General features: G+C 30.9%; 4 protein-coding genes across 7 annotated transcripts; 2 read left to right on the forward strand and 2 right to left on the reverse strand.

The window, feature by feature from the left end:
- Positions 1–265: 265 nt before the first annotated feature.
- LOC143349728 (protein FAM161A-like) lies at positions 266–3,249 on the reverse strand. The gene is made up of 8 exons (XM_076781198.1): positions 2,648–3,249; positions 2,375–2,578; positions 2,121–2,282; positions 1,814–2,035; positions 1,472–1,735; positions 1,256–1,378; positions 985–1,129; positions 266–916 (listed from the first exon to the last, which is right to left on the reverse strand). Exons 1-8 carry the CDS (start codon positions 3,199–3,201, stop codon positions 491–493), a joined length of 2,100 nt encoding a protein of 699 aa, XP_076637313.1. The 5' UTR covers positions 3,202–3,249; the 3' UTR covers positions 266–490.
- Coq6 (ubiquinone biosynthesis protein COQ6, mitochondrial) lies at positions 3,060–10,380 on the forward strand. Its single transcript, XM_076781212.1, has 8 exons — positions 3,060–4,310; positions 4,396–4,586; positions 4,664–4,903; positions 8,990–9,097; positions 9,165–9,227; positions 9,301–9,611; positions 9,749–10,031; positions 10,115–10,380. The coding sequence occupies exons 1-8, from the start codon at positions 4,124–4,126 to the stop codon at positions 10,157–10,159; spliced, it is 1,428 nt and encodes a 475-aa protein (XP_076637327.1). The 5' UTR covers positions 3,060–4,123; the 3' UTR covers positions 10,160–10,380.
- LOC143349754 (transient receptor potential channel pyrexia-like) lies at positions 4,915–8,150 on the reverse strand. The gene is made up of 6 exons (XM_076781248.1): positions 7,993–8,150; positions 7,642–7,940; positions 7,394–7,573; positions 7,049–7,334; positions 6,579–6,956; positions 4,915–6,501 (listed from the first exon to the last, which is right to left on the reverse strand). Exons 1-6 carry the CDS (start codon positions 8,107–8,109, stop codon positions 4,960–4,962), a joined length of 2,802 nt encoding a protein of 933 aa, XP_076637363.1. The 5' UTR covers positions 8,110–8,150; the 3' UTR covers positions 4,915–4,959.
- Adck1 (aarF domain containing kinase 1) lies at positions 10,380–13,037 on the forward strand. 4 transcript variants are annotated; one of them, XM_076781206.1, is made up of 2 exons: positions 10,380–10,502; positions 11,054–13,037. In XM_076781206.1, the coding sequence occupies exons 1-2, from the start codon at positions 10,403–10,405 to the stop codon at positions 12,625–12,627; spliced, it is 1,674 nt and encodes a 557-aa protein (XP_076637321.1). In that variant the 5' UTR covers positions 10,380–10,402; the 3' UTR covers positions 12,628–13,037. The 4 variants fall into 4 exon arrangements, with proteins under 4 accessions (XP_076637321.1, XP_076637324.1, XP_076637323.1 ...); XM_076781209.1 differs by lacking the exon at positions 10,380–10,502 and adding an exon at positions 10,555–10,948; XM_076781208.1 differs by lacking the exon at positions 10,380–10,502 and adding an exon at positions 10,555–10,932 and having other exon boundaries at positions 11,004–13,037.
- The last annotated feature ends 731 nt before the right edge of the window (positions 13,038–13,768 follow it).

Consider the following 13,768-nt stretch of genomic DNA (forward strand, 5'->3'; position numbering starts at 1 on the left):
TTTTATCATGGCGTGTTATCGCGAGTATTGTTTCTATCGAACGATTAATTATATTAACTATGATCAGTTCCATACAGGGTGTTCCGCCACCCCTGGGAAAAATTTTAATGGGAGATTCTAGAGGCCAAAATATGACGAAAATCAAGAATATCAATTTCATGATTGAAGCTTCGTTAAAAAGTTATTAAAAATTAAATTAAAAAATTTGAAATCGTTCTGGAAAAATTATTTTCAGTTACGAGGGTCAATTACAATCATTTTTGGTGAATAGACATACCCCCCAAATCCTACCCACTTTCGAGAAAAAAATTCAGTACGGTCGGAACTTTAAACGTTAATAACTTTTTAACGAAGCCTCGAGCAACAAATTGGTATTCTTGATTTTCGTCCTATTTTAGCCTCTAAAATCTCCCATTACATTTTTTTCCAGGAGTGGCTGAACACCCTGTATATCAGCATTGACTAAAATTTACAATTATGTTCCCGATCACTATCCCTCTGTATCATGCTCGTCGCTTTGGAATTTATGATCATTACGATCGTCTTTAGAAACACTTGCGTTATTATGTAACATGTCGTTTTCACTTTGATCTTCGATTAGTTCTGCCGTCTCGTTTATAGAAACTTTTAATTGGCCACGATCGCCTTTCTTCTTAGAAAATGAACTTTGAGATTTAGTTATAGACTTGTCAGAAGCATGCGATACAGATGTATCCGATGACTTTGACGATTGACTCATGGATACGAGCGTTCCAGAAGAACTAATCAATGATCCAGAATCTGGCCTAGAACTGTTTTCGTAATCGATGTACGAATCTATACTACATGATTTTTGACAAGGTTGCTTTTTCTTTTTCTTTCGTTGCGAAAATTTCCGGCTATCGTTCTGTTGCGTCTTTATGAAGGACTGATAAGTCTAGAAAAGCATTATCATAAATTGCCCATTTCTTGGTGTTCATTCAGACGAAAACAAGTTTTATTCACCTGAGAGTGACGTTCGAAAAGAGTTGGTATTTGAGTCACGCGATCCAACATCATTTCCATCTGCAATCGATGACGCTCTGCTTGTTCGAGCGCTTCATCGCGACGCAGAGAAGTCCGAATATCGAGATCTCTCTCATGTTCGTGCCTTATATTGAAAATTTATACGTGCACATTCATACATACGCGTCGTTACGTTACGCGTTAGTTTTACTATAGTATTTTATGTTGAAAAAGTTAACCACGTAGCAATTTTATTTAAAAATAGTCTTACCTTGCTGCAGACCTCAAAGCTCTCCACACTGGATTTCGCCCAATCATAGATTCTCTCATTCTTATCGCTTGCTCTCGTCGTTTCGCCTCCATTTTTTCTCTTATTTCACGTTCTAATTTTTCTCTATAACATCAATATTAGAATGCTTGTTTTCTCCCTTAAAATTATCAATAAAAAGGCATATAATCGCTGAAATTATAAACAGTCTTGCGGTACCGAGACATTTGGCATCTTAAAATTGCTGCTAAATTATTTCCTCGCAGTGGTAAAAGTGACATCGCTGACCTACACCTTTCTAATGGCATTGATGTATCATTTGACAGTTGCGAGGAGTTTTTACTCTCGGTACTTTCATTACAATTCTTGCCTGTACTCTGTAAACGCGTGCACGCGGACTTGACACGTTCTCGTCTTGCCATTGACGGAGGTAAAGAAGAAGACTTCATTAATTCTGCTGCTCTTACTCTTTTCTGCAGTTGTCTGAAAATTACTGTCAATTCTTGTTAATCATTTTTACATTAATCAATTTACAAACAATATTCTACATATTATATTGACCTGTAATATTCGTCTTCAAGCATACGGTCATATATCTCGGTACTAGAAAGATTCTTTGGCACAGGTTTAGCCTTGAATTTCATACATGCGCTAACGCTTTTGCTACGAATTTCCGGGCTAGACCTTGTTAAAGATCTCCAGGCTCGACGGTCACACTCGAGCCTAAAGGGACGTACTTGAGACATCAAATTTAAGACGCTTTCTTCGCGGTTCATACGACTCCTAAAGAACAGGAATATATGTATATACATAATTATGTGTCATGACAGAACTAATGTAAATATGTAAAACATAGATAAAAACGAACCGCTCTTCTTTTTCAGCTAATAATTTGTTATAAAGTGGAATTTTAGATGTAAGTGGAATTGGTCTTATATGACGTTTTCTATAAGGACTCTTTTTGTTATTAACGTTTTTGCATTCCAGTTCCTTTGTTTCAGCATGTGCCATGTACTTTTCCACTTCCTCCCTAGAATGTTTATCATATTAACTTCGTAATTTAATTATATTTTCAATTTAATTTCCAGTTTATTAACACAAGGAATGTATCTCCTATGTTACCTTAGAGTGAAACTGAATGGCTTAGGAACAGTAGGATGCCATTCCTTTGAACTACTAGCTGGCAAGCTTCTTGTCTCTACACTGTCTGTATCACTTTCTATACTATCATAGCTCTTTGATTTATTCCATGTTCTCCAACTATTATTAGCCAAGTGTATTTTTTCATTACATATTGTCTTAGCTTCCTTGTCCTTTTGCTTACATCTAGACACATGGAAACAAAATTACAATCTAAAACCAGTACAATAAACTCACCTGTACTTAAACATATACCTGTTTGTCAAAAGATCTTGGTCTTCTACAAGCCCAATGAATTTGCCAGAAGGGAAAAGCATAGGACTAGTTGTTCTGGATTCTACAAAATAACACTTTTTGCCATTTAATTTCAAGTTATTGATATCATTTCTGCTTTTAGTTTCTGACTGTTGATTATACTTTGATACTGAAAATCTGGGTACATTTTCATTATTATGATCATTAAGTGAATTTTGTAAGTTTTTTAATAATAACTTTTGTTTCCTCTTTAAATAATCTACTTTTTGTTTAAATTGTTCGTTTGTTAAATGATGGACTTGACCATAATCTGGTATACTTTCCAGAAATTCTAGAAAGTTGTCTACAATTTCTCTAGGATCTGATATCTCTGAGTCACTGACAAATTGATCACCTGTTGCAAAATTTAGTTTACATATTTTATCAGCATTATCGTCATTGTTACTTTTTGTAACCATAGGACGTTCATAAGAAGGTGTTGGTTGTCTACTATAAGGATCCACTGGAACTTTTACACAGGAATTGTAAAAAGATGTGCCTCTGTGCTCTGTCATTGCCTACTAAAGTAATTGCATTATTATCATTGTACATCCATAATTATAGACAACAGAATATAAAACTCTTAGAAAAATTCATCAGATTCAATTACACAGGAATATTATAATTTTTCTCATCTTTCTTTCAAATAATTAATTGAATTGAAACACCAGTTCAATATTCTAACGCTTTAAGAGGGATTATAAATCCCGCGCATTTAATTTCGATGCTCACCAATTGGATCAATATATTTTACAAAACAAATTATCAAATTTCTATCATAACAATTTTTGTGTTCATTTTTACGAGTACGAGAAACGATTTTATATCATTCTTAAACAAATGAATAGTAATACTTGCCTATATTCTTATTTTAACATTTACTTTAATCGTGCAGTTGCATTATTGGCGGAAAAATTTAAAAATAAAAGATTAATTCATTACTGCTAATTCATTGTTGTTTTACAATATATGTTTTTATTATATTTATCGAAATTACGACAAACTTTGTTTTAAACGTTCTTTGTTTTGAGACGCTTCACCACAATGTAAAAGCAACTCCTAGAAAAGATCAATGTAACTTCGCCGATGTATTCGTCACCATGGTGAACAAGAAGAAACGTAACTAACGACGAATTTTGCATAACAAACAGCTAAAAATAATTAAAGCTGATATGACAGTAAAATAATTCAAATTTTTCTAGATAAGCTCTATTTATTTTCAAACGAATAAATCATTACTCATAGTGATTCAAATATAATCGATTACATATTTGATGATCCTTTAAAATCTAAAATACATGATCATCTTTCTAATATAAATTAAATTTAATTCATAGTTAAGTCATTATAAATTCATTGATGTTAAAAGTCTTTTTCTCAAAGTATCCTATGTCAGTGATTTAACTATATCTGACATGTAATACCAAATCTTTAAAAATGGCGACCTTTGTGAATGCAATGACATGTTGTGGGATTTTAAGACCAATTTCACAAAGATGTATAGGTTCTAATGCAGCAACAATTATGACAAGACATAGATGCACGGTTACGCAAAACAATGAAAATTACGATATTATTATAACCGGCGGTGGCATGGTTGGAACCACACTTGCGTGTGCAATAGGTTAGTACTTTCCTCTATTTTTAAATTATTCATAATTATTATAAAAGATTCTCGACATGAATATTTATTTACATTTCGAAAATAGCAAACAATAGAAGACTTGAAAACAAGAGCATCCTTTTACTAGAAGGTGGCAAAAAACATGAATATAAACTGCAAGAACAATATTCCAATCGTGTGGTTGCTTTAAATCAACAGACTCGTACTTTGCTTTCAAGTATAGGAGCTTGGCAACATATAGAAGAAACACGATGTTGTCCTGTTCGCAAAATGCAGGTACTATAAAAGTTTGAAACAAGAACTAGTACCTAATTGTTATAATTGTTCCAATTAAAGTATAAGATCTTCAGTAGGTTTGGGATGCTTGTTCCAATGCCATGATTGAATTCAATGAAGATCATTTATCACAAGAAATTGCTTACATAGTTGAAAATGATTTATTACTACATGCTGTAAACAAACAATTGGCAGATAAAAACAATGTGGATGTAGTATATAACTCCAAAGTTGAAGCTATTAAATTACCAAAACTACAAGGGGATGATGCAGAGATACAATTACAAAATGGAAAAAAATATAGTACCAAATTATTGGTAAGTAACTAAAAAGTATAATGGTAATCTAATATATCAAACATTATGTATTTTAGTCAATTACTGTAATCTGTAATAAGGCTTTCTATTTTGTTAGTTAAATTATCTAGACGTGCACCAATATTATATGAATATCTTTGCAATTCAACAACTAATTCATTCAGTTGCTGTTGATTATTATCATTCGTAGATGTTGTACTACAAAGTCTACTTAATTTAGAATTTCTGGCTTCAGTATTATTCATACTATGTCTAGATGTAGTTTTTATGGTTGTATTTCGATTTCTTTTTTCGGTTACTAAGCGATAAATAGCTTTTATCAATTCTCGTGGTAAACGATTTTCACGGGGATCGTTAGGCCGTATATGTATTGCACAATGATGTGGTGGATGTAAGAGAAGTGCTCCATGTCTGCATGTTTTCATTAATCTTTTTGGAGCATGATCCAAAAGTTTAGAAAATAACATACTTTCTAAGTGTGCTACTAGTTCTGCTCTGCGTACTAATCTGTCTAATCCTGCACATCGTCGGAGTTCTTGTATATCTGATACAGCAAGGCCCATCATTAAATTTGTTAGAATTACTGTAACTAAGATAACAAAACTTAAAAGCATTAAATGAGCTGTACCAGAATATAATATTGGTGCATCATCATCAAAAAATACATCTTCAAATTCTAATTCACCAGACAACATTACAATAGTTTTCAACAAACCAACCAAAGGATTAGTAAATGATTTATAATTCTTATGTAATACACTAAATCCTAAAGAGAAACCTATTATAAGACACATATAAGCACCAAGAAATTTGAAAAAATTAATTGATACTTGAGTAAACATTTGTATGTAGAGACCAAACATTGGAAATCTTCCAACTACCATCATTAATTCTATCCAAATTAGTAAAATACCTAAAGCAGCTACATGATGTTGCCAATCACGAGTTGGCATAATTAATACTATACTCGATATTAAAATAACGCTCCATTGAAGCCAATTTTCCCATCTTTTGATATAACACCATATACCATGAGCTATTTGAAAAAATTCTTTGCTCGCGAGTGTTACAGTAAATATCAAAACCGGCCAGAAAAGTATTTTGTTAAGTTTTTCAATATTCCAAAAGTATGTAACTGCAATATATGCTGTAAAAAATGCAACAAAAATGGAATGAAATATTAAACTTAGTAAAAAAAATTTACGAATCCTTAACCACTTCAAATAGAGAAAACTTTCACACAAAGGATGTTTCAATACATGTCTTTGCCCGACCTCCACAAGGCACAGCATTAAATCTGTTTCTCCCCTGCCACCAGGCACCAATGACCTAAAGTCTAATCTTAATTCACAATCAACATCACCCAATTCGTGATCATGTAAAGATATAGCTTGATCTAAACGTGAAATGAATCGCGGTAATATATCCGGTGTTCTGCGTACAATAAAACTTAATGCAGAAATTCCACCTTTTGTTCTAGCAGTAACATCTGCTCCATTTGATAATAACATCATTACTGTTGATGAACTTTCGTTTAACGCCGCAATGTGCAAGGGTGTATAGCCATATTTGTCTGCTTTGTTAATCAAAGCACCAACCTTTTAAAATAAGATAAAGTATACAGTTTTGAATAGTTACAGGATTTTAAGATAATTTTTTTAATCAGTATATGAACCTGTATTAAAATCTTGACCAGTTCTATTCCTCTAGTAGCTCTTGCAACTGCAGCATGTAATGGAGTACGGCCGTCATTATCCTCTATGTTCACTTTAGCACCATATTTTATGAGTATATCTAAAGTTTCTGCAGATTGAGACAAGGCTGCCAAGTGTAGTGGTGTTTGACCTCTTGCATTTTTTGACTCGCATGCGGCACCAGCGTCTAACAATAATTTTGTGCATTCTATGCTGCCTTCCTCTGCTGCTAAATGTAATGGAGTCGACCTCGTCGAACCAAATTGAACTCTTACATCTGCGCCATAATTCAATAATAATTTTGTACATGTAACCGAACCTAAACTAGCTGCTACATGTAATGGTGTTTCTGTATAAACCTGTTTAATTGTCGGTCATTGAAATATTAAGGAAAAGTTGGATTATAAGTAAAGTGCTTTAAATATTTTAAGTAATATTCGTATAGAGATACCTGTGGATTATTAGGACAAGCACCTACTTGCAGTAAAGCTTCAACACAGTCGGCTGCATTACTTAAAACAGCATAATACAAAGGGCTTTTGCCAAACAATCCAGCATTTACATCTGCTTGTGACTTTATTAAGCATTTAACACAAGCGATGTTTCCGATAGCAGCAGCACAATGCAAAGGTGTACATTTTTTATTAAAGTCCCACTCGCATGGATTTGCACCGTGCTTTAATAACTCTTCTAAAATTTTTACCGAGGCCGCACAAGCGGCCAAATGTAATGGCGTCCTATAACATAGAAAAATAGTTTCTCTGAAATCATATTTTTTTATTATTTCATTTCATACCTGCCATCACTATCCCTTGCTGTAACTCTTGCATTTTTGTTCAATAAAGCTTTTACTATTTCTACCTGGCCCATAAAGCAAGAAATTAGGAGACAAGTATTTGGCCATCTCATAAAAAGTTGTGAAATAGTTGCATTTGCTGCTGCTTCATTTTCAATAGTTAATGTATTTTGTGGGCATCTATATTAAACGGAATTCGAATTATATTCAATATAATTGTTTGATTGTGAATTCAATAATCATTTTACCCATTTACAAATGAAGGTGTATCAGTTGTCCCAATGTTCGATCTCGTTTTATCATTATAATCGGTATTTAAAAATTCATTTAGGACTTTATGCAAAGTATCACCATGAAGAGTAGGAATAACAGAAAGTGCATGTTCTCCTGCTGGAAGATTAGATAGTGCCAAACCAATCTCCTCTTTACTCCATGGTAGTAGAGTTATTTGTCTTTCTCTTATATGATAGGCAATAGACTCAGAGCTGTCTTCAGAACTTATACTACTTTCTTTCATATCTGTCATCCAAATATGCTCACCATCTTCCTAAAATGACTTATATTGAACAAGAACGTTCAACCTCTTTTATCATACTTACTATATCATTAATAATGATGGAGGGTGTTTTTACTATATTTTCTGTATTTAATTCGTCTTGAGAAACGGGATTACTTAAACATCTATTTAGAAGAGATCTTTTCTTTAGATTTGACATCTTACTTCATTTCTTCTTGTTTTTTTCAATAAATATTTAATGACCTAAACAATTCTATTAATTATATTGTTTTCTGTATTTTTATGTGTGTAAATTTATAGTTTTCTAATACTTGCATCTTATGCACCATCTGCCTTCATCTTTAAGTTTGGAGTAAGACCACACATGTTCCTTGATGTTTATAAAACACAACTGGCATATATTTAGATTCCAATACTTGGTAGAAGTGTATAGCAAGAGGAAAGTTCCTATTACAAAATTTGTTCCTTATAGAATATTTCTTCTACTGCTTAGTAGTACTAATAGTTACTAACACCTTGTATAATTACTTCCAAGATAAATTACTTCTTCATCTAACTGATAATGACATCCTTTAAAAGTAACAATTATTTTTGTATCCTATTTTTTGCCATGATATCATTAATGTGCACATTTGTATAGTATATTTTAAAGTTTATGAAATCAAAATATTACACTATTTAAGTAAGTCAAAGCCTTAAATTATAGATGTATTCTTAAATTATTTTCTTTTACTGAAATACAAAAATATATATTTGGCATGTGTATAACATTATGAAATTTAAATATTTAATGAGTATCAGAAGTGTAAGGAAAATATTATATACCGAAAGTAAATATTTCTTCTAAGGCTGGATTGTAAAGAAGTTTAAAAGTACATTCAGTACTTCCATTGAAACGCGGCACAGAACTGAAGTTATTTTCAGACATATTGCTAGTCTCTCTTAATTCTTCCCCTTCCTCCAACAAAGTACTCCCATAATTTTATATTCAATTTCCCTTCAGTATAATAATACGATAAATTTTATTCGTATTATTCATCCATATTAGAATATTTTCGTGTTTAAAATGTAAATTATAGATAGGAGCAGATGGTACAAATTCATTAGTACGAAAGTCTATGGGTACTCAATATGTGAAATGGGATTACAATCAATTAGGTTTAGTTGCTACTCTCAAATTATCAGAGGTAAGAATTATATTATTGTAAAAATACTGCATCTTTCCAAGTTATATTAATTACATTTTTGTTTTAGCCTACAGAAAATATTGTTGCATGGCAGAGATTTCTACCAACAGGACCAATAGCACTACTCCCAGTAATTTTTATATTTTTACAAATTAATGAAGATTAATTAAAAACTTATTACGCTGATTCCTATTTTATTATAGTTAACAGATTCTCTTAGTTCTCTTGTATGGTCTCTACCCACAGATGAAGCAAAAAAACTTTTAAAAGTTTCAGAAGAAGAATTTGTTGATAGTATAAACAACGCTTTATGGAAAATTTATCCAAAAGACGGTATGGTCGAAAGTGGTATGCAAGCGCTTCGACAATTACTCGAAGGTTTATCTTTACAAACCGGCGTAATGAGACAATTACAACCGTCGATATCAGCTATTATAGAAGGATCACGGGCAGCTTTTCCTTTACAGTTTGGCCATTCAGTGTCTTATGTTCAAACAGGAACTGTGTTAGTAGGGTGAGTAAACAAATAACATTAAAAATACTTGAAATATATATTATAGTAAGTTTGTATTAATGCGACGTTTGCATTATATAATGTATAAGTAATTTTTACATAAAATATCCACCAGTAATTGTATACGAAATCTTCAGAGATGCAGCACACAGAGTCCATCCATTAGCTGGTCAAGGGGTAAATTTAGGTTTTGGAGATGTTACGATATTAGTTCAGTTACTTGCAGAAGCTGTTATAAATGGAGCGGTTTTAGGCGATATGATGTATCTAAAGAAATACGAAACTTTAAGACAACGATATAATGTTCCAACAATGTTTGCTATTGACGCGTTACATAGGTTGTACAAAGGAACAGCGGCTCCTATTGTCTTAGTTAGAAGTTTAGGATTACAATTAACAAATGCTATTCCAATGATAAAGGTAAAATATATAACAATATAGATTACTAAAAGTATTCAATATTCGTGATTTTATATCAAATAAATTAACGGGATTTATTTCAGAGAACTCTAATAGAACATGCTTCTGGTACAACAGTGAACCACTAATATTTTTACAATTCACACAAATATTTGTACTTGTAATAATATAGTATGACTATTATTTTTGTAATAAAGACTTCGATAATGAATATTTGTGATATATGTATAATTAAGTAATCCAAAATGTAAATGTAAATATAATTTTATAGTACTCTACATAGATGTAGATTACAAGCAGTTACAGTATTAGACATAAAAAATAAAAATAAATACATTTACCACTTTCATACATTCTATTCTTAACTGTAAATGATTTATATAATTTTGATAAATGTTTATAAAATTTTTATTAACATTTTAACAAAAGACAACACATTTAATAATTCGCTTGAAATATCGAGCACATTCAGTGAGTAATATATTTTATATAATAACAATATGAAAAGAAATCAAAATATAAGAAGATACTTTAATTTTATGCAAATTTTCGGTTATTTCACGTGATTGAAGGTTAATAGTGTATGAATGGAAACAGGTTATCATGTCACTTTTCCAGAAAAAACAAATATATAAGGAAATATTTGATGAAATTAACTGGATATTTTTGACGCAAAAATTAAAAGATTAAAACATTCTAACAAATACAATTTTGTAATGCAAACTTCCAAAAATACTTTTGATGTGTAAATAGTTTAGGTTATTATATTTTTTTTAAATTTGATAAACAATTTCTGAATCGGAAAATAAAAGTGTATTACATAACTTATTATTAATAATTGTATTTTTATCGTGTAAGAAAGGATCGTCAAAGCAAGAAAAATTTCAACTACGCTTTTAAAGTAAGTTTATATAATGGTAGGTTATAAACTGCCATGTTTGAAACGTTTGTATAAATAATTCTCAATTTCAGCTTGATGGTACAAATCAAACAAAAATGTTATTAATTGATTTTCTTTTTAGTCACAATGTTTATGTCTAAGAGGTTATTAAAAACAGCTGCACTTGGAGTAATCGGATTAGGCACTTTAGCATCCCTGAGAGCAAATGAATACGATTTTGGATCTATAGGAATTGTACGTCTAGGACGTGCTGCAGTTACTGTTTTTATAATAGGTAGACATTATCAGAATGAATTATATGCAAGTAAATTGAACCGAAATACTTCAGAATATCAGGATTTAAAATCGAAAGCACACAAATATGGAGCAGAAAAACTTCTAGAGCTTTGCTGTGCCAACAAAGGTGTTTATATAAAAGTAGGTCAACATATTGGTGCTTTAGATTATTTATTGCCACCAGAATATGTTAATACTATGCGAGTATTGCATAGTTCGGCACCACAATCGTCTTTTAAAGATATAATTACTGTAATTAAAGAAGACTTCAAAAAAGATCCCTATGAAATATTTGAGAGTATTGACCCTGAACCTTTAGGTACTGCCAGTTTAGCACAAGTCCATAGAGCTGTACTAAAAGATGGTAATGTTGTTGCTGTCAAAATTCAACATCGTGCAGTCAAAACTAATTCTTATGTAGATATAAAGACTATGGCAGTTTTGGTAAAATTAACATCATTAGTCTTCCCTGACTTTAAATTCGATTGGCTTGTTGATGAAACCAAAAAGAACATTCCTAGAGAATTGGACTTCACACAAGAAGGAAAAAATGCTGAAAAAGTTCAACAAATATTTTCACATTACCATTGGTTGAAAATTCCAAAAATATATTGGGAGATATCATCGCGTCGTGTTCTAACAATGGAATTTGTAGAAGGAGGACAAGTCAATGATTTGAAATATATTCAAAACAATAATTTAAATCCATATGAAGTCAGCAGCAAATTGGGACGACTTTATAGTCACATGATATTTATTGTGGGCTTTGTACACTCTGATCCACATCCTGGTAATGTCTTAGTTAGGAAACAAAATAATGAAACAGAAATTATACTTCTAGATCATGGATTGTATGCAAACCTTTCTAATGAATTTCGAGTAGAATACTCCAAACTTTGGTTAGCAATATTAGATGGTGATAAATCTGCAATGCAAATGCATTGTGCTAAATTAGGTGTAGCAGACTTATATGGGCTATTGGCTTGCATGGTATCAGGCAGATCTTGGAATACAATTATGGCTGGTGTACAGAGAACCAAATATGATATGCAAGAAAAAGAAGAATTTCAAAAGGAAATACCAAACTTGTTACCACAAATCAGTGATGTACTGCAAAGAGTGAATAGACAAATGTTACTAATTCTTAAAACAAATGATCTTATGCGTTGCATAGAATATTCCTTGAACACAGAATCTAGAAAATCAGGAATGATGGAGATGTCAAAATGCTGTATACATTCTGTATATGAAGAAAAATTGAAATCATGCACCAATACATGGGCAAGATGGAAAGTTTCCATAGCTAAACAATGGATACTTTTCAAATTATCACTATATTATGTATATTTAGGAACGTTAAATTTTGATATAAAAGAATCTCTAGAATCACTTATGAAAAATGAGTTTTATGCTTTTTAAGAAGAGCTCTTTTTAGGTAGAAAATATTTTTATGTAAATCAGACATGTAGTTAATTTAATGATGTAATTAAATATGTTTTAGAGCACACTTTAATTGTGTTCATTGAAAAAAATAATTTGATAAAATTTGCAAGTGTTCCTGTAGAATATATGTGAATAAATATTTTTTATTCATTTCCATATACTATACAGAATAGATACAAAGCAATTACTTATGTGTATAATTGCATTGTTTCTATACTAAATAAGTAGAAATATTTATATTTTCTGTACTATTTGCACAAATTTATTGTGCCACTGAAATAGTCAAAGAGTAACATCAAATGTTTCTTATAAATATGTACATACATAGTTATACTACATGTGTTTTTTTCATATTTGTAATTTATTATTCTTTCTCAATTTGTTGTCCCTTTTATTATATGAACAAGAAATATATATATATTATTTAAATACAAACTAAAATAATTAATATATATTTGATTGTTTGTTATATTTAACAAGAAAATGATGTATACAATAAATATGTTTAACAATAAATTATTGCATTATTTTTTGTATTGTACACTGTATATCTCATTAATATATATTTATCTCTGATTGATGCATTTCAGTGCACAAATATTCAATATTTCGTCGTGATATGAATACAAATAGTTAATATCCTTTATTGATTTTTTGACCTTAAAAATTTGATTTACTTATATTCTCGTTGTATGTATACGGCATAATTAAATTATAATGGCGCAACTATAAAAATAGAATCATAATAATAGCAATGAAACATTATCTATATTTTCTAGGAAAGCTAAATACACAAACGCTTTGGAACGTATTCTTTCTGCGTCATTCGTTAGTCATGTATGTATGTTAGTCATATTGTATATACCTAATTCATACAAATTTTAGTACATCATAATAAGCAAAGTAAAAGATACAAAATTTGAGCTCTTGTACAAACTAAAGCATTTAAAAATTATTCTTTTATTCATTTGCATTTTAGGTTTTCAATTTTTGTATGTTCAGTAAACGTGATCTTTCCGTTTATAAAAGAGTACAAATACGCAGAAAGGAAAGCGTCCTTTCCTTATTCATACGTTTGTTGGATGAATACACAGTTACCCTTAACAGCGTTGCCACG

Source organism: Colletes latitarsis, chromosome 14 (assembly GCF_051014445.1).
Source record: "Colletes latitarsis isolate SP2378_abdomen chromosome 14, iyColLati1, whole genome shotgun sequence".
Classification (NCBI taxonomy): Eukaryota; Metazoa; Arthropoda; class Insecta; order Hymenoptera; family Colletidae; genus Colletes; species Colletes latitarsis.

Bases quoted from the DNA above. Each gene is read 5' to 3' on its own strand.
- LOC143349728 (XM_076781198.1), bottom strand. From the start codon at position 3,201: ATGACAGAGCACAGAGGCACATCTTTTTACAATTCCTGTGTAAAAGTT. The intron at 2,036-2,120 runs GTTCGTTTTTAT...CCTGTTCTTTAG, and splicing joins TTAGCTGAAAAAGAAGAGCG to GAGTCGTATGAACCGCGAAG. The intron at 1,130-1,255 runs GTAAGACTATTT...TTTCAATATAAG, and splicing joins GCTTTGAGGTCTGCAGCAAG to GCACGAACATGAGAGAGATC.
- Coq6 (XM_076781212.1), top strand. From the start codon at position 4,124: ATGGCGACCTTTGTGAATGCAATGACATGTTGTGGGATTTTAAGACCA. The intron at 4,311-4,395 runs GTTAGTACTTTC...TTTCGAAAATAG, and splicing joins CACACTTGCGTGTGCAATAG to CAAACAATAGAAGACTTGAA. The intron at 9,228-9,300 runs GTAATTTTTATA...ATTTTATTATAG, and splicing joins GACCAATAGCACTACTCCCA to TTAACAGATTCTCTTAGTTC.
- LOC143349754 (XM_076781248.1), bottom strand. From the start codon at position 8,109: ATGTCAAATCTAAAGAAAAGATCTCTTCTAAATAGATGTTTAAGTAAT. The intron at 6,957-7,048 runs GTATCTCTATAC...ACAATTAAACAG, and splicing joins CTTGTCCTAATAATCCACAG to GTTTATACAGAAACACCATT. The intron at 6,502-6,578 runs GTTCATATACTG...TTATTTTAAAAG, and splicing joins TGGTCAAGATTTTAATACAG to GTTGGTGCTTTGATTAACAA.
- Adck1 (XM_076781206.1), top strand. From the start codon at position 10,403: ATGATTTATATAATTTTGATAAATGTTTATAAAATTTTTATTAACATT. The intron at 10,503-11,053 runs GTGAGTAATATA...TTTTCTTTTTAG, and splicing joins TGAAATATCGAGCACATTCA to TCACAATGTTTATGTCTAAG.